General features: G+C 35.6%; 1 protein-coding gene across 1 annotated transcript in view; it reads right to left on the bottom strand.

Moving 5' to 3' along the window:
- Positions 1-24,271, bottom strand: part of LOC138704227 (follicle-stimulating hormone receptor-like) — a 1,032,731-nt gene that overhangs the window by 10,649 nt on the left and 997,811 nt on the right. Inside the window, exons 14-16 of the mRNA XM_069832108.1 lie at positions 14,459-14,810; positions 6,559-6,787; positions 2,423-2,845 (exon numbers count right to left, since the gene is read on the bottom strand). Coding sequence (XP_069688209.1) covers positions 2,423-2,845; positions 6,559-6,787; positions 14,459-14,810 — 1,004 coding nt within the window. The remainder of the gene's footprint in view (positions 1-2,422; positions 2,846-6,558; positions 6,788-14,458; positions 14,811-24,271) is intronic.

Here is a 24,271-nt window from a genome sequence, read left to right as displayed (position 1 = left end):
TAGATAGGAAATGTATATGAGAAGAAGGGATAGATGGGAAATGTATACGAGGAGAAGAAGGGAAAGATGGGAAATGCATACGAGGAGAAGAAGGGATAGATGGGAAATGTATACGATGAGAAGAAGGGATAGATGGGAAATGTATACGAGGAGAAGAAGGGATAGATGGGAAATGTATACGATGAGAAGAAGGGATAGATGGGAAATGTATACGATGAGAAGAAGGGATAGATGGGAAATGTATACGATGAGAAGAAGGGATAGATGGGAAATGTAAGCGATGAGAAGAAGGGATAGATGGGAAATGTATACGAGGAGAAGAAGGGATAGATGGGAAATGTATACGAGGAGAAGAAGGGATAGATGGGAAATGTATACGATGAGAAGAAGGGATAGATGGGAAATGTATACGAGGAGAAGAAGGGATAGATGGGAAATGTATACGAGGAGAAGAAGGGATAGATGGGAAATGTATACGATGAGAAGAAGGGATAGATGGGAAATGTATACGAAAAGAAGAAGCAATATAAATAGAAAATATACGAAGGAAAGTAATACAATAGTATAAGAAGAGAAGAAGTAATAGAAAGAGAGTGGATAGGAGAAGAAGGAATAGGGCGGTGAGTATAAGAACAAGATGAAATAGAAAGGAAAAATATAGGATAAGAATAAGAATAGCAGGAGAAATATTAGAGGAGTGTGCATATAGAGTGTTGGTTGGAAGGCGAGAGGGAAAAAGACCTTTGGGGAGGCCGTGACGTAGATGGGAGGATAATATAAAAATGGATTTGAGGGAGTTGGGATATGATGCTAGGAACTGGATTAATCTTGCTCAGGATAGGGACCAATGGCGGGCTTATGTGAGGGTGGCAATGAACCCCCGGGTTCTCTAGAAACCATTTGTAGAATATGTATAATAATGGAAGGTAAAATAATAAGCGGAGGAGAAGCAATAGATGGGGGAAAATATGAGAAAAAGAAGTGATGTAAGAAGAAAATATCGAATGTAGAACTCAAATGAAAAATAACAGTTTGGAAAAGTATAAGAGGGAAGAAGGAGAATGAAGTACTAGAAATAGAAATTATGGGAAGTTAAGGAGGAAAAGATGATGAAATATGAGCAGGAGAAATATAAACAGAAATTACAGGCGGAAATGAGAAATAATACAGGAGAAGAACATTAGAAAAGTGTGTGGTTTAGAAGAATGAAAATAAGGTAAATGTAAGGTATATGTAAGAAAGAAGGAATAGAAAGAGGAAATATAGGAGGAGAAACATAGAAACGATCAAAAGATTAAAACATTATAAAGTGTTAAATACTATACTTCTAATTAGACAGGATTGTACTAAGTTATAAATTTATTAGAAACATAACAGCTATGATGAGTGCATGCGATTGAATTTGATTAAAGTGGAATTGATGTTGATCATGTAATTAGATTGACAAATGTGTTTAAACAAGTAAGCTGACAGCTGTATTGAGGTTACGTAGACGATTTTTCTGACAAGCGAATGCGCAAGGTTAGACACTGCTCTCCATATGAGGGGCTCACAACCAGAGTGGACCAAGTTCACCAGTGATCAGTTTGTGGATTAATACAATCTTGGATCAAGAAAACTTAGATTTATTCATTGCCATACCAAATATAGTCCATAACTCATTTGTTACTCCACAGAGGGCAGCATTTCCTATGGAAGGTGAAGGTTGCTAAGCGTGAACCAGGAACTTTAAGACTTAATTTCTCAGAACTATTCCAAACGGACTTGGTCCACTCTGGTTAAGAACCCCTCATATACCTGAGAGTTAAAAAAGATAATTTCAAACTTAGCAAGTAAAGAAGTTTGAATGTTTAAAATAAATGCGATAGGGTGAAAACTTGCACTAAAACCAGAAGTAAGTGTAAGTTAAACCAACATAAATTGAATAGTTATATGACAGAAAATTTGTTGTTAAATTGTATACTTATTGTATATGTTACCGTTAAAAAACCGAAATCTGTCAAAACCAGTTTCAACTAGTAAAAACTAGTGTAAGCATATGTAGGTAGATAGAAAGCGAGGATTCGTAATATCTAGAATCAATGACGGGTTAGGTTTGGTAAGTTTAGGTTTCTGTTTGATAAAAGCTTAACAAACCAAAAACCTAAACAAACCTAACCTAACCTGTCATTGATTCTAGATTTTACGAAGACTCGCTTTCTATTATAACGTTTTTAAAACTATTTTTTACTAGTTGAAAGTGGTTTTAACTGATTTCGGGTTTTAACACTATATAATCACTATTTGTGCATATATCAGTTTTAATTATTAAGTTTATGTACTTTTTAACTATTAATTAATAAATAATAAATAAAAGAAGCATAGAAACAACAGACAGGAAACAAAAGATAGGAGATAAGCAAAGAAAGCGTCAATTCCCTACCTGGCTGCCCTCTGAGAACAGAGTCCGTAGCGGCTGAGCAGGATGAAGAGGTCTCGACGGTATTGTTGCGTTAGCAGTGCGTACAAGTACGGGTTGGCGCAGGAGTTGAGCGGGTAGAAGAAGACGAGCAAGATCTTCGTGTGCGGCACGTCGATGAGCGGGTAGCCGGCCAACGCCGTCAGTCCGAAGAAGGCGATGGGCGCCCAGCACGCGAAGTCCGTGAAGACAAGGAGTGCCATGCGCTTCGCAACTGTCATGTCCGAGCGTGCGAGGGCCGCCACTGCGTCCTGACCGCCCCTGATGGAGCAGTACATACGGCCGTAGCATGCGCAGATCACCCAGAACGCCAAGCCGTTGAAAGAGAGGAGAGTCACCAGGTAGGCAAGGTCGCCTGGATCTTTGTTCTCCATCGGCAGACAGATACTGTACACAAATGTGACAAAGTATTACTTACTGTTAGGGTTACCATCTGTCCGGCAAAAGGAGGAAATGCCCTCTTTTTTAATCATTTTATCCTTTCCGGCAGGCATTAAAAAATTGAAATGTCCGGCATTCTGCATTTCAAGTAGAATTAATATGAATATTGAATAATATGCGATATTATGCATAGAATATCTAAACAAATGGTGAAAACCTATGAAAAAATTTAACTGCCTTCAATGGTTGAAGCTGGAGTACATAAAAAAAATAAAATATGATGACCTATTGGGACCCCCGTATAGGAAGGAGACTTCAAGGCAGACCTCGGCGGAGATGGGCAGACTTCTTCAGAGAACAGGCAGGTCAACAGTGGTCCAGAGAGGTAAGAGACAGAATAAAGTGGGAACTACTCGAGGGACATTTGTGCATAGACAGGAAGTTGTGAAAGGCAGTGAGAGAATCGTTGTTAAAGAAATTCAAGTTCCTAGACTTAAATATCACGTCTAACGTGAACTAGCTCATCACGTTAGGCAAATAGAGCTTTCCCTTATTTAAGGAGGCCTTTGCCCTTCATGGGTCACAATAGGCTATCTTTATATCTTTATCTTATTGACATGTATTGAATTCTTACACTCTAAAAATGTCACTCTATTCATGATTCTAAACCCTTTTATCAATTTTATTCTACAATGTACAAAGATATGCCAATCAAGTTAATTTAGACAAAGATTTAAGTTTAAATAAGCAATGGTGCAAATTCTTCAATTCCAATAATTTTGCGAGTTCTGAAACTTTCTGAGAACTTTTAGAAATATGTCAATTCTATTTATTTATCCCAAGTCACAATGGAAGTGTTGAGAAAATATTTTCTCTAATATCTGCTCAATGGACAAAAGAACAAAATCGCATGCTAATGGAGACAGTCAGAGATATCATGGTGAAATATAATTTCAAGGGCATGTCCTGTGAATAGTTCCATAGTTGTTTGCTACAAGATAGAAGTTTGTCTCTTCAGGCTCTTCTGCACAAAGTAGGCTCCACTAATAAGTACAGCTGTACTACTGACCCAGCAACTAGTGAGAAAACTAAGGTGAGCTATTATTTTTATCTTTAATTTTGTTCATACCAATTTTTGAAAAGTCCTCCTTTTTCAGCAACGTCCTCTTATTTTAGATTCCATGTCCTCCTATAGAATTTCTTCTCATGGTAATCCTAATTACTGTAGAGTAAATGGTTTGTGTTATATAATTATATAGGCTATTCTTCTCCTGCTAAACAGGGTGTAAACGATACAAACTGCCAAGTGTTGTTTTACAGTCAACTGTCCGAAGAGAGATTTGAACCTCATAAGTGACACAAATAAGGAAGGCATCATTCATGAGACAGCTAAGCCAGGAGATAACGGGGTGGGTGGCCAGTTCCTTTCCCCCCATTCATTGAATACATCGCTGACTAGAAACATATTACAATCAGACTTCAGAAAATATCGGTGACTAGCATAAATGACAGAAGAAAGAAGTACAATAACTGTAACTATCAAGGTTTCCCCAGAAAAAAAAGTGTTTTGTAAGTATAATTTTTTAAAGTGAGAATAAAGTCATTGTTTATTTTCTCCGATACGTATCCTGAAGCAGTTGTTTGTTACACTGTTGTGTATTGTATGTGTTGGGCACAACGTAATTTGCAATCAGTTGAAATGTAAATAAATATTGGGTTACTATCAATCTTAAAAAAATAGTATTTTACAAATTAAAAATTAAATTATAATAAATAATTATTAAATGTCACTAGACATTTTGTGCTGTCTATATAATTTTCGCAACTTATATTGTTTACACCATATAGAGTGAATCGGGGGGAGATGACTATTGGGGTAAGATGCTTATTTCTTTGTAGGTTCACATTCTTTCAAGAGAGAACGCCACGCGCATGACTTCATGATCACTGAGACAGTTTAATGTCTGTAGAGTGTAAGCTAACTCATTTTGCCACGTGTTCTTGTTGTGAGAAGAAGAAAAGCGAGAAAACAGCTCATTTTTCTGCTATAAAATAATTGCAAAGGCATGTTAAAATTTTAATACATCCTTGAATTCGTAATAACTGCCAAATCTTTGTAATGGATATTGTAGTAAAGGTTCTAAAGTTTGTATTGTTAACAACCAACGACCTTGGTCCGCCATCTTAGGTTGCGTCACAGTATTAGGCATCTTAATAGGCGAAAGCGCTCGTCACATTTTGATTGTGTAATGACCTAATGTAACTTTTGTATTATTCTTAGGTTAATAAGACAGTTATTGCAGGATTATTATACTTATTTCATTTAATACAAGTTTTATTAAATGTTACTTATTGCATGCCGAAATGACTCAGAACCACTCTAGTATTCACATAATTTTATAATGTTTTTAATGTTCAATTTTATAATATGCACAAAAGTTCTCTCACTGTACATCAACTGTGTTCAATGTGCCATTCATTGTGTTCTCCACCTAAAGATGACTTTTTAAATAAGTAGAAAATATTGTGAAAATATAACTTTGCAATGTAATAAAAGTGAAAATTATTTCTGCATTAATATAGACTGATAAGTTGTAGACTGAAACTACACATATTATAGTTTAATAGTTAAAGAAAAAATTTTTATCGCTTGTTATGTGACGGGTACAGACCCATATAAGACACATGCGCAGAATGTGACCTTATTGCAGGAATTTAAAACAAGAATGATATATATATATATATATATATATATATATATATATATACACTCGTGGCTTGTGCAGCAAATGCTTCAAATTAAGTTCATTAGAAGTTCAAATAAACATTTTTCAGATTTATTTTCAATGAAGAATACCAGACATTCTGAAAGTTATTTGCTTCCATAACAATGAAAGATACTCTCTCTCGAGCCAATACTGAAGAGAACCACGCATATAAATATCTACACCACACCACCATTAAATATATGAAAAAGACCCAACCCCACTTGATTAATAACTATAAAAATATTTGATTTTTAATAATATTATTATCTTACGTAAGTTTTATAGCTTTCAGTAACATATACTATATATACTATATAGCCGCCACTCAGTAAAAAATATAAATAAAAATATAATTTAAGTTATTCTCGACATAGACTTATATAACCCCAAAACGTTTAACTTTCATATCATCAATACAGCATTAATATGTATAATTAATGAAAAATAGTCACATCATGGCATTAACTACAATAATATTTCATTTCTAATGGTAATAATGTCATCAAACCACTTCAAGTTTTGTAGTTTTTAATGTACTCAAAAAATTACACACCACAGAATCGAACCTGTAAATTATTTTTAGTAAGTTAAGGTTTTAATAACCAATTAATTTGAGCTCTAAATATGTCAGCATTCTTGCAGATCATGGCCTCCGTGTAATATTGTTTACTGTAGTGTGTGTTTTGTTTTATTCTGAAATGCAATTAGCTAGTTCTCAAAACTGACGACAGATGGATTTTGGAAAATAGGAAAATTATGTTGAAAAATTGACATTTCACTGAAAACTACTACTTTTCTGAATAACTTTGAGTTCCTAGCTTCAAAATGAGTGGTCATTTATTAAAATCCGTTCAGCCGTTTTCCCGTAATTTCCATTACCAGTTCAAATTATATATATAGATATATAAAGCTTGGGTACGTAACCTAAGAAGTACGATAAACAGTAGGAACCTGGTTTTAGAGTAGCCACTGACACCAACTAGGGGCAGGGCAGCCATGGTGATGGCGTACAACCAGCCCACGGCCATGATCTTGCCTGCGGTGCTGAGTTTGAGTCTCTTGTTGAGGTGGATGGCGTACGTGATGGTGTACCAACGCTCACTGGTGATCACTGTCAGTGTGAAGATGGATAACTCGCTGGCGAAGACGGTGAGGAAGCCCGCCACCTGACAACCAGGTCCTGCGACGTACAGAAACAAAGTCATTTTAGTTCAGAGTGATGAAGGATGTGTCATGGGGTTGGCAGCATAAATTATGTGGTATATATTTTACATAAATTACACGTAAATAACGTCGCGTAGAAAAATTAATACATACAAATTTCTAAGCTGTTTAATAAATTATTTTTATGACAGTAAATTAATTAGTTACATTTAGTTGTGCTTCAAGACGCTGTGTTGTATTTTTAATAATCGAACCAAAATGTAGGGTAAAGTTGCCTAATTCCGTGATACGTTTTTTTCACTGAATGTCACGGGATTGGGTATCTTGCTATGAAGTTCACCGATGTCTCAAAAGTAGGCGAAAGATGCACTCTTTCGAGAAAGATGTCTGGAGCTACGTTCGAACGTCAAAACTTTGACTGACATTCAATTTTAAAAAAGTATCACGGATTAGGAGTATCACGGAAATGGGCAACTTCACCCTACATTTTGTGCAGTTATTATTTTCAAGTTTTTTTTTGGGGGGGGGGAATAAAACCAAGTTCGTTATACTAAATTTCCTATACAAAGATCTTTCTGCGTACGACATGCCGTCTTCAACTTTCATTTTTAATTCAGGATCTTACTAACTTCAAAATCATTGACTATGTACTCTTACTGAACGCTTCGGAATTATAGTGTGAGTTGACTATGTCATTTCATACTTTTTTCCTCTTAATTCTGAGCTATCAGCTCACAATATGAAGCGTTCAGAACCATAGTGGGCCAAGCGCCATTTACTAAAACCGTAGAAAACAAGGGTTAAAATGAAGTTATTACCATAATTAAATGGAAACATATAGCAAGTAATATAACGTATACACATTAAAACTAAATGATACGTCAATCTTAATTAAACTATGGTATTCACTTAATTTTAAACCTTGCTTTCTCCGTTTTTAATAAATGGCGCTTGGCCTACTATGGCTTTGAATCCTTCATATGATCATGAACAATCTAGAGTGTACAGTAAAAGTCAAAGGTGCCGTCTCTGGGAAAGTCCACGTAGAGTTCTCAAAACGACAACAAATTTTGTTTTTCCTCTTTTAATATTGGCCTCTGTAAGTGAACAGGACTTCTTCGGTCAGCGTATGAAATAAAAATGAACGAAGTCAGTATTACGCACAAATATACTATTCATTACCAGTGGTAATTTACCACAATGATATAAAGAGTCCAGCAAAAAAATATAAAGACAAAAGATGGCTGGTGGGAACCGTGAGAAACACAGTGACAAAATGCACATCATGAAAACAGTCGGCAGACTTTGATGACTGGTAAACACTGGAACTTGTATCGACAAGTATCAAAGCAACACAAGGAAACACTATGTGGTGTCGACTTATCGTTTTAAAGGATAGAAGAAATGAAGACTTAATACGAAGAGCTCGAATGAATTATCGCAAATAATACATGCTGGTAGCCTGGGGATTCGAGTAGCAATTTAACACTTTGCTTATAATGTATTAGAGCAAGTTTTGAATTTATTACATTTCTATATTCATGACATAGGTTACGCATTTTACGCGTATTTTACACGGCATTTAAAATTAATTTTTACACTTTCTTCTCAACATTGGCCATAGTGATGGCTGGTAATTTGAATCAGTGACAATAGCAAAGAAGCAACAGAAAATTGGTCTAATAATATCATGGAAAACAATAAACAATACTGATCTTGCCCACAGACTACAGCGTGTTCACAATATCTGCGTTCGTTTCGTTTGTAACATTAGAAAATTCGATCATGTAACACCGTCACTAGAATTGTTGCCTTGCAATCCACTTAAAGAAAGAAGATTCTTCAACATCCTCTTATTACTATTTAAAATCATCCACACCTCCACACCCTCTTACTTAGCATCTCGTTTGTTTACCTTCCACTACTTCGAACCCAGAACATGTACCTTCTCTCTATTCCTCTGCACAGAACATCCTTCTACTCATCATCTTTCAGCATATCGATTCCACGCCTCTGGAAGTCTCTCCCTGACCATGTCAGAGACTGTCCGACAATATCAAAATTCAAATTCAAATTAAAAAATCACGTTCTAGTTCATGGAATTGCTTGTTGATCACCTGTCAGGTTGCGCAACTTCGGCTTAACCCATGACATATAATAAATAGTGTAACTATGCTGTTGTAAAATTGACAGTTATTATGTAAAGTATTTATTACTATTATTATTATTATTATTATTATTATTGTTGTTGTTGTTGTTGTTGTTGTTATTATTATTATTATTATTATTATCAGTTATCACTATCATCATTGCTATCTATGTTTTCTTTTTTTTTATTCTTGTATTAGCTCGATGGGAGCTCTATAGTGTTCTTTTGACCCTGTTGACCCTCTATAGGGCTTTAATGTACTTGTATTATTTTCATCAGTTTCTGTATTTCTTTCTTGTATTTATATGTGCTATCTGGTAGGATGGAAGAGAAGGCCTTATGGCCTTAATCCTGTTAGATTAAATAAATAAATTAATTAATTAATTTAAATAAATTAAATTAAATATTTATAAAAAAATATTTTTGAGCTACTTCTTTCTACATCAAAAATTTGTTTGAGGAATAAAATGCGAACTGAAAATGCGATGATTTAGTTAAACTATTAGGTCCTCTCATAAGTAAGACGACTTTCTAAGTTTCATGTTTTGTAGAATTTCAATGATTTCCCTTACTTTAGTAATGCAATTACTGACAGAACGCTACCGTTATTATTGTGTATTGTGCCAATGTGACAGTCGTCAATTTTTAATATAAATTATATAAAATTGAGGTGATAAAGTTTGAGTCTAGAGTTCCTCTAAACTATTAACAATACCATCCCATCGCACCTACTCATACTCATCCTCTTTCACAATAGCCCTGCCAAGACTCTGGAATTCGCTACCCGCTAGCATCAGGGACTGTCGAAATAAAATTGAATTCAAACGCAAACTTACTAGGCACTTGGTCAGTAATTGATTTCTTGTAAATAGTTTTCTTAATCTATCACAAAATATTTCAATATCCATGCCTCTCTTGTTATTCTAGGTTTAATTTGTAATTCAGTAAATATAAAATATTCTTTGTTTTTCTATGATAAATTATCTAGCTTTCATTAGTCAAGTAATCTTTTCGTACTTTGATTTTTATTGTAATTGTAATTGTAAATTTAATACTAATTGTATGTAATTTTATTCTTCATATTATAGTTGGAATCTCCTGGTAGAGGGGCAGAGAAGGCCTGACGACCTTATCTCTACCAGGTTAAATAAATAAATACTAATACTAATAATACTATTAACTGAAACAAGATTATAAAACTGTTTTCGGCTCGTAAAATAAGTAAATTTGAGAGGGAAGGTATCGTTAATGAGGATGTAGCATAACGATGGTTCCAGAGCTGTCAATAATGAAATTGAATTCACTAAAGTATACTCGTAGGTTGTCACAAGAACTTAGTCCTTCAAAAGATACAATACATCACCATATTAAAACGCTTAGAAAAACATACAGAAGTTATAGATCTATATACGATGAATTATTGACATCTGAACAGGCTCAATGTAGGAGGATATCTGTCTTCAGCTTAAAGCTAATCTCGTGCATAATAGATTCATCAGGGGAATTCTCACAATTGTTGAAAAGTGGGTGGGTAGATATATATATATATATATATATATATATATATATATATATATATATAACCGCAACCCCGATATTTCAAAACAGTGAGTGGTTCGATCCTCGTCAGCCTACCAAAGTCGTCGTTAAACAATAGCGGTTCGGCCTCAAAGTGATGTTATGTACCTGGTGGAAGTTTAAAAGTGTGATTCACTTGCAGTTTTTTTAAAAATAGATAGATGGATTTATTGAGCAATATTATACATACAGATATACTATATTATCATAATTTTCTCTTAAATCCAAAGCACGGGTCTTCTGACTGTACGTGCTGTGTAAAACAAGTCCTACTTTGTAGGTTTCACCCCCTCCCTCACCTACGATTAGATTCAACAACCCTGTATTAAAAAGAAAATGGCACAAACAAAACACATTGTATAATATATCCTAACCTAAAACAGACATAAAAGTGTATAATTGAGTAGTTACCATTATCCCTTCGTCAGTTCGCATCACAAATTTCAACAGCTGAAGTTCTAATCTGTCTCGCCTTCAAGAGGAAGAATCCAGTCTTATGTGAGCATTGTCTATTCCCCATGAGGTCAAGACATGCTCGCGAACTCCTATTCTGACTTAGCATCGAGGGTGGTAGGTATTTTTCCGGATATGTTCCAATTCGAAACACTGCAATAAAATGTCTCCAGGAGTTCTTTTCCCCGCACAGTGGACAAAGGCGTTCTCCTTCGTTGACAATTTTATTATCCTTCCATGCTCCCAATGATAGCCACGCTAAACCTGCTCTGTCTTTGTTACAAGAATTTATGCAGTCACACCTCCCCCAGTTAAGCATTAAATCTGGTTGTAAATGTAGTGAGGAATTTTCCGAACATTGGAGCTCAATCTCTTGCCTCTCGATATCAATTAAACGCAGCTTCACATTACGCCATACATTTCTTCTATTATTATCTCCTTTATCCCATACCCATCCCATTCCTATACGATCCAACCCTCTCTGCAGTTTATAAACCCACCCTTTTTCACACCTATCTCTTTGTTGAATATTGTATCAAATCGACCGTAAAAGCGACTGATCCCCAAATATAATTTTTAACCAGTATTTTATCACCCTAACTTTCACATTAATTACTTCGTTTTGAAGCCCAAACTCCCGCAATTAGCTGTGCTTCTGCCAATTCCAAGTATTCGTTTCAGGAAGTCAGTTTGCTTCAAACGGAAGTGCAGTCGATGCGAATCTTCATTCTCAACAGCTAAAACGTGCTCATTAAGTCGAGAGAAGGTACCTAACGTTAGTTAATCGAAATGGAAGTCTCTTGTAACAGGACAACGGCGATTTAGTGAAGAACTGTTTTCAGAACATGGGAGGAGTGATAGTAGGAGAAAGAATAATAAAGTGCAAAAGATTTGCTGATATGGCGTTGTTAGCAGAAGAGGAGATGATACTAAGGGATGTACTACTGAAGCTAAATGGTAGCTGTGACAGTATGGAGTGAAGATAAATGCCAACAAGACGAAGAACATGGTCATAGGAAGAAAAATAAAGAAGGTAAACTTATGAATTCTAAATAAGGCAGTAGAGCAAGTGGAGAGCTTCAAATACTTGGGGTGTACTATAAGCAGTAACAAGAGGTGCTGCTAGGAAGTCAAAAAGGAGGATGGCAATAGCAAAGGAAGCTTTCTTCTGCGGAATTCTGGATACAGAACTAAGCAAGATACTAGCGAAGTGCTATGTGTGAAGTGTGGCATTGTAGGGGCAGAAACATGGACATTACGACGAAGTGAAGAGAAGCGATCAGAAACATTTTAAATGTGGACTGGTGAAGGATGGAGAGTGTGAAGTGGACACACAGTATAAGAAACGAAGCTGTATTGGAAAGAGTGAGTGAAGAAAGAATGATGCTGAAACTGATCAGGAAGAGGAAAAGGAATTGGCTGGATCACTGGTTGAATGTTAAAAATGTTATGTTTTATTTAACGACGCTCAAAACTGCCGAGGTTATATCAGCGTCGTCGGTGTGCCGGAATTTTGTCCCGCAGGAGTTCTTTTACATGCCAGTAAATTTACTGGCATGAGTCTGTCGCATTTAAACACACTCAAATGCCATCAACCTGGCCCGGGATCGAACCCGCAATCTCGGGCATAGAAGGCCAACTGCGCCAACCAGGACGAATGACTGATTGAGAACAAACTGTCTTCTGAAGGATGCACTCGAAGGAATGGTGTACGGGAGAAGAGATTGGAGCAGAAGAAGATATCAGATGATAGACGACATGAAGATATATGGATCATATGTGGAGATTTAGGTGGCAGGCAGAAAATAGGAAAGACTAACAGAGGCTAGCAGGAACATGTTAAAAATAGATGTTAAAAGGCTGTGCACATTTTTGCTCCCCTATTGTTTCATCTTGAAGTGTCACAAAAATCTCAATTTATAAGAAAATTGGGAATGACAAATCTGTTTGGTATGACATAATTAGGGGAGAGTCGGGTAGTATCGGACATGGGGTAATATCGGACAGTGAGTTTCTTTCATCTACCTCACGATGATAGTACCTGATTGATATGGTTACGTTTCAGTAATGTCGCATAGAGAAACGTAACCATGTCATTCAGGTACTACCATATGGTGGTAGATGAAAAAAACGCACTGTCCGATACTACCCGATGTCCGATATTACCCGATGTCCGATACTACCCGACTCTTCCCTAATATAATAAAATTAATGGAAATTCATTCCTTTTATGTTGCAGGGTATTTAAATCAGAATATCTCCAATTAATACAAGAAATCTAACCTTATACCCTGTATTCGCGATGCCAGAGAGGCTGAACCCATCACAATTACCTACCTATCATGACGTAATGAAATATTATCTATGGTTCAAAAATGAATTAAAATCTGAATTCAAAAGATTCTACTGTTGAAGAGATTTCAGAAAGAGTTGCTATCAAAACTAAGGACATTCGGGTAAATGCATAAATTCCGTAAGTCAGTCGTATAAGAGTATTACAACTGATTCGTGCTTACCATGATCAATACACAAACTTAAATAAGCCTTGTAAGAAACGACATAGTGACAACTAAAATGACAACATTGCAAAATTCAAAGAAGAAGCAAACAAACTATTTGATATATGCAGTTGCAAATGCAAAAAAAAAAAAAATACTGTAGGCCTAATTGTGTTTCAAAACAAATAAGAAAGAAAGAATCTGGAATCCATCGTCATTACGGGACTAATGACAGGAGCCGTGGGACCATACCCAGGTTCCTAGTCGACTTCTGTAAATCTTTTGGCCTGCATAAAAATATTTTAAGAGATCTAACAATTGCAGCACTCAAAGGCTCAATAGCTATTTTCAGGCATCATACATATGGACCATGACTAATTCGCATCTCCTTGACGTTACTTCGTTTAATATCATGTGTTTCAATATAATTCAAATTGTTATTTTTCACTCTAACAACAATGTATCACTAGGCCTCAAGGCATTTACTCTATTGTATCATGGTACTCTTTGTCGATGACAACCTGTAGTGGTTACAGGAAGAAATTAAATAAATAAATAAAGCAAAGAACAGAAAGGATGATAATAATTGGACCTGTTGATTTAGATACTACTCAGAAATAAATGAAAAAAACAAGAATAAATTCTAACTAAAAAAATAAATGAGCTGAAATGGAATTTTTGTCATATTTTGTTATATTTTGTCCCTTTGGATCTCCTCAAAAATACTGTGTACTGCAACCCCAATTTAGAGTCTTCCAAATAAAGTTCCAATATGTGATTTTACAGCAATTCATTAGCTATGTAATGAAAAACAAAATAATATAACAAATATCCTGCAAAGGGATAAAAAAATTATAATTTTAAGAAAATTGGGACACCTCAAAAATTACATATAGAAACTCCATATTTTTTACATTCCTAAGTTAAGTTAAAATACAGATTTTTGCAGCTATTACATTTAGAAAACGGATAAACAATTTCATGTATAGATTCACTCCACCATACTCACCAATCTGCCAGTCGATGGCGTGGTTGAAGTAGGCGCCGATGGAGCGCGCGTCCATGCAGGCGATGAGCAGCAGGTAGACGCCCATGCAGAGGTCGGCCAGTGCCAGGTTGCACATCAGGAACTTGGGCACGGTCATGCGGAAGCGGGAGCTCAACAGCACCAGCAGCACGGCCAAGTTCCCCACCAGAGCCGCAACGGCCACCAGCCACACGGCGCCGCGCAGCCCCCAGTTACCCATCAGGTCCTCGCATGGGTTGAAGGCGTCGGGAGCCGGGTGACAAGCAACGTCTCGGTAGTTCTTGGACAGATTTCCGCACAGAGCGTGCACTTTTCCTCTCAGGGTCACATCCGCCTGAAGAGAGAGAATATGTGTCACGGAGGTGAAGCGTAGGTCTCCTTGTCTGTTTGAATGAAGAGGGATTAGTGATACATCAAATCCTATATTTATGGACATTTACACCATTGAGTTGGAAATGTGCTCGTCTGTACAAAACACATCATTTAGCCACTGTGAACTTACCTGAATTTCAGCTACCGTTTGCATAGGAAAAACATTTTTCAAATTTATGCCCTTGTTTCAGTTCCAAAAACATTTTAATTTTAGTTTGAGATGTATTTAGTTTTCGCTACATTCTTGTAATGCGTGTGTGCGTGTCATTGGCGAGTCCTCGGCATCGCTTCATTTCTCCCTTTGATTTGATTACCTGGTTGGGTTTATCCGAGGTTTTCCCCAACCAAAAAGCAAATGCCGGGTAATCTTTTGGCGAATCCTCGGACCGCACCTCATCATTGTATAAAATTTCTACAATAGTAAAATTGTAAAATATTGTAAATATTGTAATTGTGATATTGTAAAATTTTGACTTGTTCCACATCTTTAAGCTTCATTGCTCATGTAAGATCTATGGAAGATAATAAATGAATGAAATGAATGAATCTTTTTGTCGCTAGTAAGCGTCCAGGGTGCACCACGAGCAGGTAGATCTACATTGCTTGGCTCAGTATCTCCACTGTTTCGGTATTTATCAACATCCAACCTGTACCCTTTATGACCTTCAAGAAGCGATGAATATGGATCATCTCCAACGCTGCCCAGCTCTAAAATCACTGACAGAATGTGCCAGATACTGGGAAGCGAGAAGCCTCATGCCACTGTTTAGTTCCTAGTTTTTAGTTCTTTAAGATTTTTGTTTAGTTCCTTTATTAGATTTAATTTTAAGTAGTATCAAGTTAATTATTTTAATCTTGAGGTTGTGTTTAGGTCAAAGATAAGTAATCTATGTACCTGTTATTCGAATAAATAAATAAAACATTCTTGTACTGCTCATCTCCGGACGCCTTGCAATTTTATTGATACTACGTACTCCAAAGTTGTTCTCGTAAGCAATTTTCTGTTTTTCTCGTGAAACTTCGGCAATTGTTACATTTTAGTCACTGTAGGTCTTTCTGATTTCTTAGCATCTTTAATTGATCAACATTCTTTAAATACTTTGACACAAGCTTCCGGGAAGAACTCAAATTGCATAGGCCAATTCATAAGCCATTATGAATGCAATGCCTCGGAAAGGCTGTTGAGCAAGTATTTCTGCATTGTTAATAATATTGAATATATACTATAGGAGTTTGCAGAGGCAACACCATTTCTTAACACAAATATAAATTAGTAAAGCACATTCGTACCTCAGTCAATTCGTTGCAATTTTCAGATTCAAACAGAATATTAATGCATGTATGAAAGCAAACTCGTTTCTATGACAATGTCATTTGTTGTGTAAAAATGCAGTGCCAGCATTTTTGGAAGTTGTATGAAAATAACAAAGATATTAGCCATTAAAAACACCTTACTTCTCAAAAAACATGCAGACACGTATTCACATGTGCATGATTAATATTGGGAACTTAATGTTGAATATTTAATATGTCAAGCAACATTTTCGTTAATCCGTTTTCATTAAACCGTCGTGTGTTTTCACGGAGGTGATTTATGTTTAGTGAATTAAATCGTCACGGGCTGAACTCCTTAAACACCTAAACATTATCCTTGACACATTTTTTCTATGAAGACCACATATTTACAGCTACTATCTCAAAATAAGTAATATACAAATCTATAACTTCTGTATGATTTTCTAAGCGTCTTAATGTAGCAATACATTTTATCTTTTGAAGCACGAGGTTCTTCTGATAACCTACGAGCACATTTTTGTGAATTTCTTTCCAAAACCCTTCGTATATTCCCAAGATTTCATAGGTTAGATCAGTGGTCGTTAGCACTCGCTGAAATGGGTATCGGGTAAGGAGTGTATCGGAATATGCACCGCAAAAGGGAGAGGGAGAACGATCAGTAACTCTGGACGACGACACTATTTGCCGCACCGTTAAACATTATCATCGTAGCTCCTACGATACTCAATCGCGCTGAATTTTTTAGGATTCGTAGATAAATGTCTAAGGAAAGCATAGAAAAACATTCGACATCAAAATATTTTTTGGAAAGTGAGAAAAAAAATACTAACTTAGAAGTGATCTGTTCAAAATAGACATTGATAACCTCAAAAGATGGTAAGCGGCAAACTTTTTTTTTCCACTTTAGATGGAGGGTCAAAGTGAGAGAAATATTTAGAAAGAATGAAAATTAGTTTTAAAAACGGTTGCTATTCAAAATATTTACTAGTTTCCGTGTTACGGTGACTTAAAGAAAAGAGTATTTTCTCCTGGCGGACTTCCGTAAACAGAGTGACTGAACTTTTTCTGTTAGACATAATGGATTCTCATAGAAATCATCGCGGTAATTTCAAATTTATTTTATATATTTTTCCACTGCTTAAAGTTTTCGAGTTAGTCGTGAGTTTTGAAATTTAATAAAAATAGTTTTATTACGTAAATAACATTTGTGCTGATTAAACCCTAGTATGTCATACTTTAAAATTCAGAAAAATGGAAAGAATATTATAGTAGCCTTTATATTTATTATTGGTTTATTATTGGTATTACTATTATTATTATTATTATTAGTATTATTATTATTATTATTATTATTATTATTATTATTATTATGTGGACTGAAGCTGTCTTGTTTCATTTTCCTGGCCTAGCAACAGCCATTCTACTGCAAGATTTCTTATTGCTATCTCAATTTTTTTTTTTTTTTTTTATTTTTGGGCCGCTTTTAACTCTAAAATGAATTTGATCTGTGTATATTCTTTTTTAGAAATCGAATTTCGGCAGATATTAAATTACTACATTTTCGAAAAACCGTTTGTACGGTACCAATTCCTCGGATCTATCTATCTCAGGTTCTCATCATTCATATTATTTAGTCTTGAGCTCAGATGAAAGGTAAAACTCCCAGTAAAATAATGAGATATTCTACATATCAGGATTTGTGGCTTGTCCACTTCTTTCACTGGACTCCTCAAATAATTTCAGACGAGACCTATATTTTTAGGTTATTGACATTATAAACGAAAATTCTGAGTGTTTATTAATTATATAAAATATGTTTATTTTAATGCGTGCGTGAATATTGTGTCCATCGTTAAACTATTATTGCTGACGTAATTTCTCGAACGAAACCTCGCCACTGCAGCCACGAATATACTAGCGGGACTGACGTAAGGGACGCTAGCCCGATGGTGCACTGTGCTGATGACGGCTAGGTTAGATCGTCCAGAACGTCGTAAATCTTAAATACTGCCTCCTTCATTATTCAAACTCTGAAACCAACGTCGTGCTACACACTCACTAACTACACCTTCACCTTCGACTTCACATATTTTTCCAGCCGCGGACACAGCTTTATAAACTTGTTTCTAGTAGTGCTATACAATGACTCTCAGCTTGACTTGGCTTTACGAGGGCTCGAACCGGAACAGTTTCGTATACTGTACTTAGTCATGCTTTGGACCTTTGAGCGCTCTAAATGTACAATGGTTGTTCAAATCCGACAGGTGGCGTGGGTAACATGGTGAATTCGATGCGAACAGGTGGGTCATCATGCCTCAGCTTCTGATAGAGCCAGCTCCAGTTTGTATACGAGTAACCTGATAAGCCCGAGGGACTAGACATCACATTCTTCAACAAGTGTATTCATGAACGTCAAATTAATGTACATTAAAAAAAAAAACTTTAACTAACAGGATTTGGAATAACTTCACAAATTATATGACACGAAAAAGGGAAAAGGGAAGCTTTCAGTCGCGTGCAATAAACACATATTCTAATTGGTTACTGATGACGGAATATAACTTAACTATTTTCTTGTGTGGAATTCTATTAAATCCACATATAATATTATTGTTTTTAAAGTAATCGGAATGTTCCAATTTGCACTCTATGTTCATTATGATGAATATTATGACGCTTTCGTTTTTCTTAAGGCATAAACGTCTTACGGCCATTGCGGTTGATGAATTTACAAAAACCCTCTGCTTCAATTTCGCGGAGGCTTTTGACGTCTACTGGACTATTTGACTTTTCTACATCTCAGACCACACGTGGATTCAGAATATATATGAAGCTCGCAAGAAATAATGGCATCAGTTCGCATACACAAGAAAGAAAACAACTGTTTTAAGTGCTGTAAGTATCTCTGAATTGTTTAAATAACGTACATTCTCGTTTGCAATTAACTTTAAATAATTTTTAATCTTAAATGGTGAGAAATAAAGCAGTAGGTCTCCTATGTATTCTGACAATGAGTAAAACTAGCACAACAGGTAAAATAAATTATATGAACCTTTCAGAGCAGAAGTGGTGTAAGTCAAAAATGGGTAATGAGAGTTACAAGTAAACATTCTGTAAACTACAGCGCAAAGTAGCAATTAATATTCAATTTATTTAAACTATTAGTAGTCAGTGGATAGCAATTAGGCCATATTAATTGCTACTTTGCGCTGTATTTTACAAATTTTTACTTTAAACCTCATTAACCAATTTTGACTTACACCACTTTTGCTCTGAACGGCTCATAAGTACCAGCTAAAACAGTATAATTAATAAAGTTAGCTAAGCAAGTAAAATATCTGGAAAAGTGGAAACGAAGTAAAGACAGTCTGCTTCATTATAGGATATTAGAATGATGATGTCAGAAATCATTATTCATATCAGTATGCTTATTGCCGATAGACTAATGTAATAACAAAAAGTATCACAAAAAAATTGACATAACTTATAGTACAATATAATAATATTAGTCGCAGAAATGAAACGCACCTACCTAAAGTCGTAATAATTGAACAGGACAATGTCAAGGAAGGCTGCGTTCTTCATTGTGTTGTAGGCCTACCACTATGTTGAAATCACCGCCGAGGACGACAAATATGTCGAGGGAATACTTAAGAGAACAGGGGAATATAATAGGCCTAAGGAAAATATAACGAAGGCAAGGTCAATAAAAGGAGAACAATGGGAATATAAGGTGGACAAGGATAATAAACAAAGAACAAAGGGCATACAAGGAACACAAGCGATTATTAGAATTAGGAAAACACAAGGAGAAAAAAAGGGAATTATAAAGAGAACAAGGGGAATACAAAAAGAACAAGAGGGAATATAAAGAGAACAAGGGAAATACAAGGAGAACAAGAGGGAATATAAAGAGAACAAGATAAATACAAGGAGATCAAGAGGAAATATAAAAAGAACAAGGGAAATACAAGGAGAAGAAGAGGGAATATAAAGAGAAGAGGGGGAATACAAGGAGAACAAGAGGCAATATAGAGATAACAAGGGAAATAAAACGAGATCAAGAGGGAATGTAAAGAGAACAACGGAAATACAAGGAGAAGAAAAGGGAAAATAAATAGAAAAAGGTAAATACAAGGAGAACAAGAGAAAATATAAAAAGGACAAGGGAAATACAAGGAGAAGAAGAGGGAATATAAAAAGAACAAGGGAAATACAAGGAGAAGAAGAGGGAATATAAAAAGAACAAGGGAAATACAAGGAGAAGAAGAGGGAATATAAAGGGAACAGGGGAAATACAAGGAGAAGAAGAGAGAATATAAAGAGAACAAGGGAAATACAAGGAGAAGAAGAGGGAATATAAAAAGAACAAGGGAAATACAAGAGAACTAGAGGGAATATAAAGAAGACAAGGGATATACAAGGAGAACAAGAGGCAATATAAAGAGAACAAGGGAAATACAAGGAGAACAAGAGGAAATATAAAAAGAACAAAAGAAATACAAGGAAAAGAAGAGATAATATAAAGAGAACAAGGGAAATACAAGGAGAAGAAGAGGGAATATAAAGAAGACAAGGGAAATACAAGGAGAACAAGAGGCAATATAAAGAGAACAAGGGAAATACAAGGAGAAAAAGAGGGAATATAAAGAAGACAAGGGAAATACAAGGAGAACAAGAGGCAATATAAGGAGAACAAGGGAAATACAAGGAGAACAAGAGGGAATATAAAGAAGACAAGGGAAATACAAGGAGAACAAGAGGCAATATAAAGAGAACAAGGGAAATACAAGGAGAACAAGAGGGAATATAAAGAAGACAAGGGAAATACAAGGAGAACAAGAGGCAATATAAAGAGAACAAGGGAAATACAAGGAGAACAAGAGGGAATATAAAGAAGACAAGGGAAATACAAGGAGAACAAGAGGCAATATAAAGAAGACAAGGGAAATACAAGGAGAACAAGAAGGAATATAAAGAAGACAAGGGAAATACAAGGAGAACAAGAGGGAATATAAAGAAGACAAGGGAAATACAAGGAGAACAAGAGGCAATATAAAGAGAACAAGGGAAATACAAGGAGAACAAGAGGAAATATAAAAAGAACAAAAGAAATACAAGGAGAAGAAGAGATAATATAAAGAGAACAAGGGAAATACAAGGAGATGAAGAGGGAATATAAAGAAGACAAGGGAAATACAAGGAGAACAAGAGGCAATATAAAGAGAACAAGGGAAATACAAGGAGAACAAGAGGGAATATAAAGAAGACAAGGGAAATACAAGGAGAACAAGAGGCAATATAAAGAGAACAAGGGAAATACAAGGAGAACAAGAGGGAATATAAAGAAGACAAGGGAAATACAAGGAGAACAAGAGGCAATATAAAGAGAACAAGGGAAATACAAGGAGAACAAGAGGGAATATAAAGAAGACAGGGGAAATACAAGGAGAACAAGAGGCAATATAAAGAAGACAAGGGAAATACAAGGAGAACAAGAGGGAATATAAAGAAGACAAGGGAAATACAAGGAGAACAAGAGGGAATATAAAGAAGACAAGGGAAATACAAGGAGAACAAGAGGCAATATAAAGAGAACAAGGGAAATACAAGGAGAACAAGAGGGAATATAAAGAAGACAAGGGAAATACAATGAGAAGAAGAGGCAATATAAAGAGAACAAGGGAAATACAAGGAGAACAAGAGGGAATATAAAGAAGACAAGGGAAATACAAGGAGAACAAGAGGCAATATAAAGAGAACAAGGGAAATACAAGGAGAACAAGAGGGAATATAAAGAAGACAAGGGAAATACAAGGAGAACAAGAGGCAATATAAAGAGAACAAGGGAAATACAAGGAGAACAAGAGGGAATATAAAGAAGACAAGGGAAATACAAGGAGAACAAGAGGCAATATAAAGAGAACAAGGGAAATACAAGGAGAACAAGAGGGAATATAAAGAAGACAAGGGAAATACAAGGAGAACAAGAGGGAATATAAAGAGAACAAGGGAAATACAAGGAGAACAAGAGGCAATATAAAGATAACAAGGGAAATACAAGTAGAACAAGAGGGAATATAAAGAAGACAAGGGAAATACAAGGAGAACAAGGGGGAATATAAAGAGAACAAGCGAAATACAAGGAGAACAAGAGGAAATATAAAGAGAACAAGGTAAATACAAGGAGTACAAGAGGGAATATAAAGAGGACAAGGGAAATACAAGGAGAAGAAGAGGCAATATAACGAGATCAAGGGAAACACAAGGAGAACCAGAGGGAATATAAAGAGTACAAGGGAAATAAAGGGATAATAAAAGGGAATATAAAGAGAACAAGGGAAATACATGGAGAACAAGAGGGAATATAAAGAGAACAAGGGAAATACAAGGAGACCAAGAGGGAATATAAAGAGGACAAGGGAAATACAGGGATAATAAAAGGGAATATAAAGAGAACAAGGGAAATACAAGGAGAACAAGAGGGAATATAAAGAGAACAAATTAAATACAAGGAGAACAAGAAGCAATGTAAAGAGAACAAGGGAAATACAAGGAGAACAAGGGGGAATATAAAGAGAACAAGGGAAATACAAGGAGAACAAGAAGGAATATATGGAGAAAGAGATTAATATAAGAAGTAGGCGATATAAGGAGAACATGGAGAAAAGAAGAAGATAATGGGAAAACAGGGAGAATGGAGAGAATACAAGTATAACAGGAGGAATAAAAAGATTACAAGGATAATAAAGGGACAAAATGGGGCACATAAGGGGGAAGTGTAATGTAAGTGGTAGGGGATATGAGTTCAAGGTAAATATAAGAAGAAAGTTCTGAATGGAAGGTGCTTGAAGAAAATTCAAGTATAACAGGAGGAATATAAAAAGAACAAGATAAATACAGGGAGAAAATTTGAAATATAAGAAGAAAAAGATTAATGTCGGAAATAGTGGATATAGGGAGAACAAGGAGAATACAAGGATAATAAGAAGTGTACAAGTATAATTGCAGGAACATAAAGATAACAAAGTAAATAGGGAAGAGTAGAGGGAATATAAAGACAAAGAGATTAATATAATAAGTGGGGAATATAAGGACAAGGAAAATAGGAAGGCAAAATGTGAATAGAAGGAGAAAAAAGAGAATACAAACATAATTGTAGGAATCCAAAAGAACTAAGTTAATACAGAAAGAAGAGGGGGAATATAAGGAGAAAGGGATTAATATAAGAACTAGAGGATATAAGGAGTTCAAGGACAATATAAGGAGAAACTGGGAATACAAAAACAATAAAAGAATATAAGGATAACATAAGCAATATACAGAGAACAAGGTAAACACAGGGATGAAAGTGGGAATTAGAGGTTAGGGACATAAGGAGACGATGGATAATAGGATGAGATAATTTGGGGGGGGGGATTATTATACAACGCTGTATCAACATCTAGGTTATTTAGCGTCTGAATGAAATGAAGGTGATAATGCCGGTGAAATGAGTCCGGGGTCCAGCACCGAAAGTTATCCAGCGTTTACTCGTATTGGGTTGAGGGAAAACCCCGGAAAAAACCTCAACCAGGTAACTTGCCCCTACTGGGATTCGAACCTGGGCCACCTGGTTTCGCGGCCAGACGCTCTGACCGTTACTCCACAGGTGTGGACAATAGAATGAGATAATGTGAATACATGGAGAATGATTAGGATAACAGAAGGAAAATAAAGATAAAAACGTTAATACAGGGAGAAAAGGGGTAATGTAAGCAGAAAGAGATTATTATAAGAAGTAGGGGATATAAGGAGAGCAAGGAGAATATAAGGAGGACATGGGAATACTAGGAGAATAAAGAGAATACAAGGATAACAAGAGGAATATAAGGAGAACAAAGTAAATACTGGGAGAAAAGGGGGATTATAAAGAGGTAGAGACAAATATAAGTAATAGAGAATATAAGAACAATGAGAATGGAAGGAGATGGTAGTAATACAAAGATAACGAAGAGAATATACAGATAAGGTGAGTAATATAAAGAGAACAAGGTAAATACAGAAAGACCATGAGAATATAAGCAGAAACGAAGTAATATAAGAAGTAGAGGATATAAGAATAACATGAAGAATACAAAAAGATAA

Source organism: Periplaneta americana, chromosome 8, assembly GCF_040183065.1.
Source record: "Periplaneta americana isolate PAMFEO1 chromosome 8, P.americana_PAMFEO1_priV1, whole genome shotgun sequence".
Lineage (NCBI taxonomy): Eukaryota > Metazoa > Arthropoda > Insecta > Blattodea > Blattidae > Periplaneta > Periplaneta americana.
Note: the sequence above shows the minus strand (reverse complement) of the source record. Positions and strands in the feature narration are given on the sequence as shown.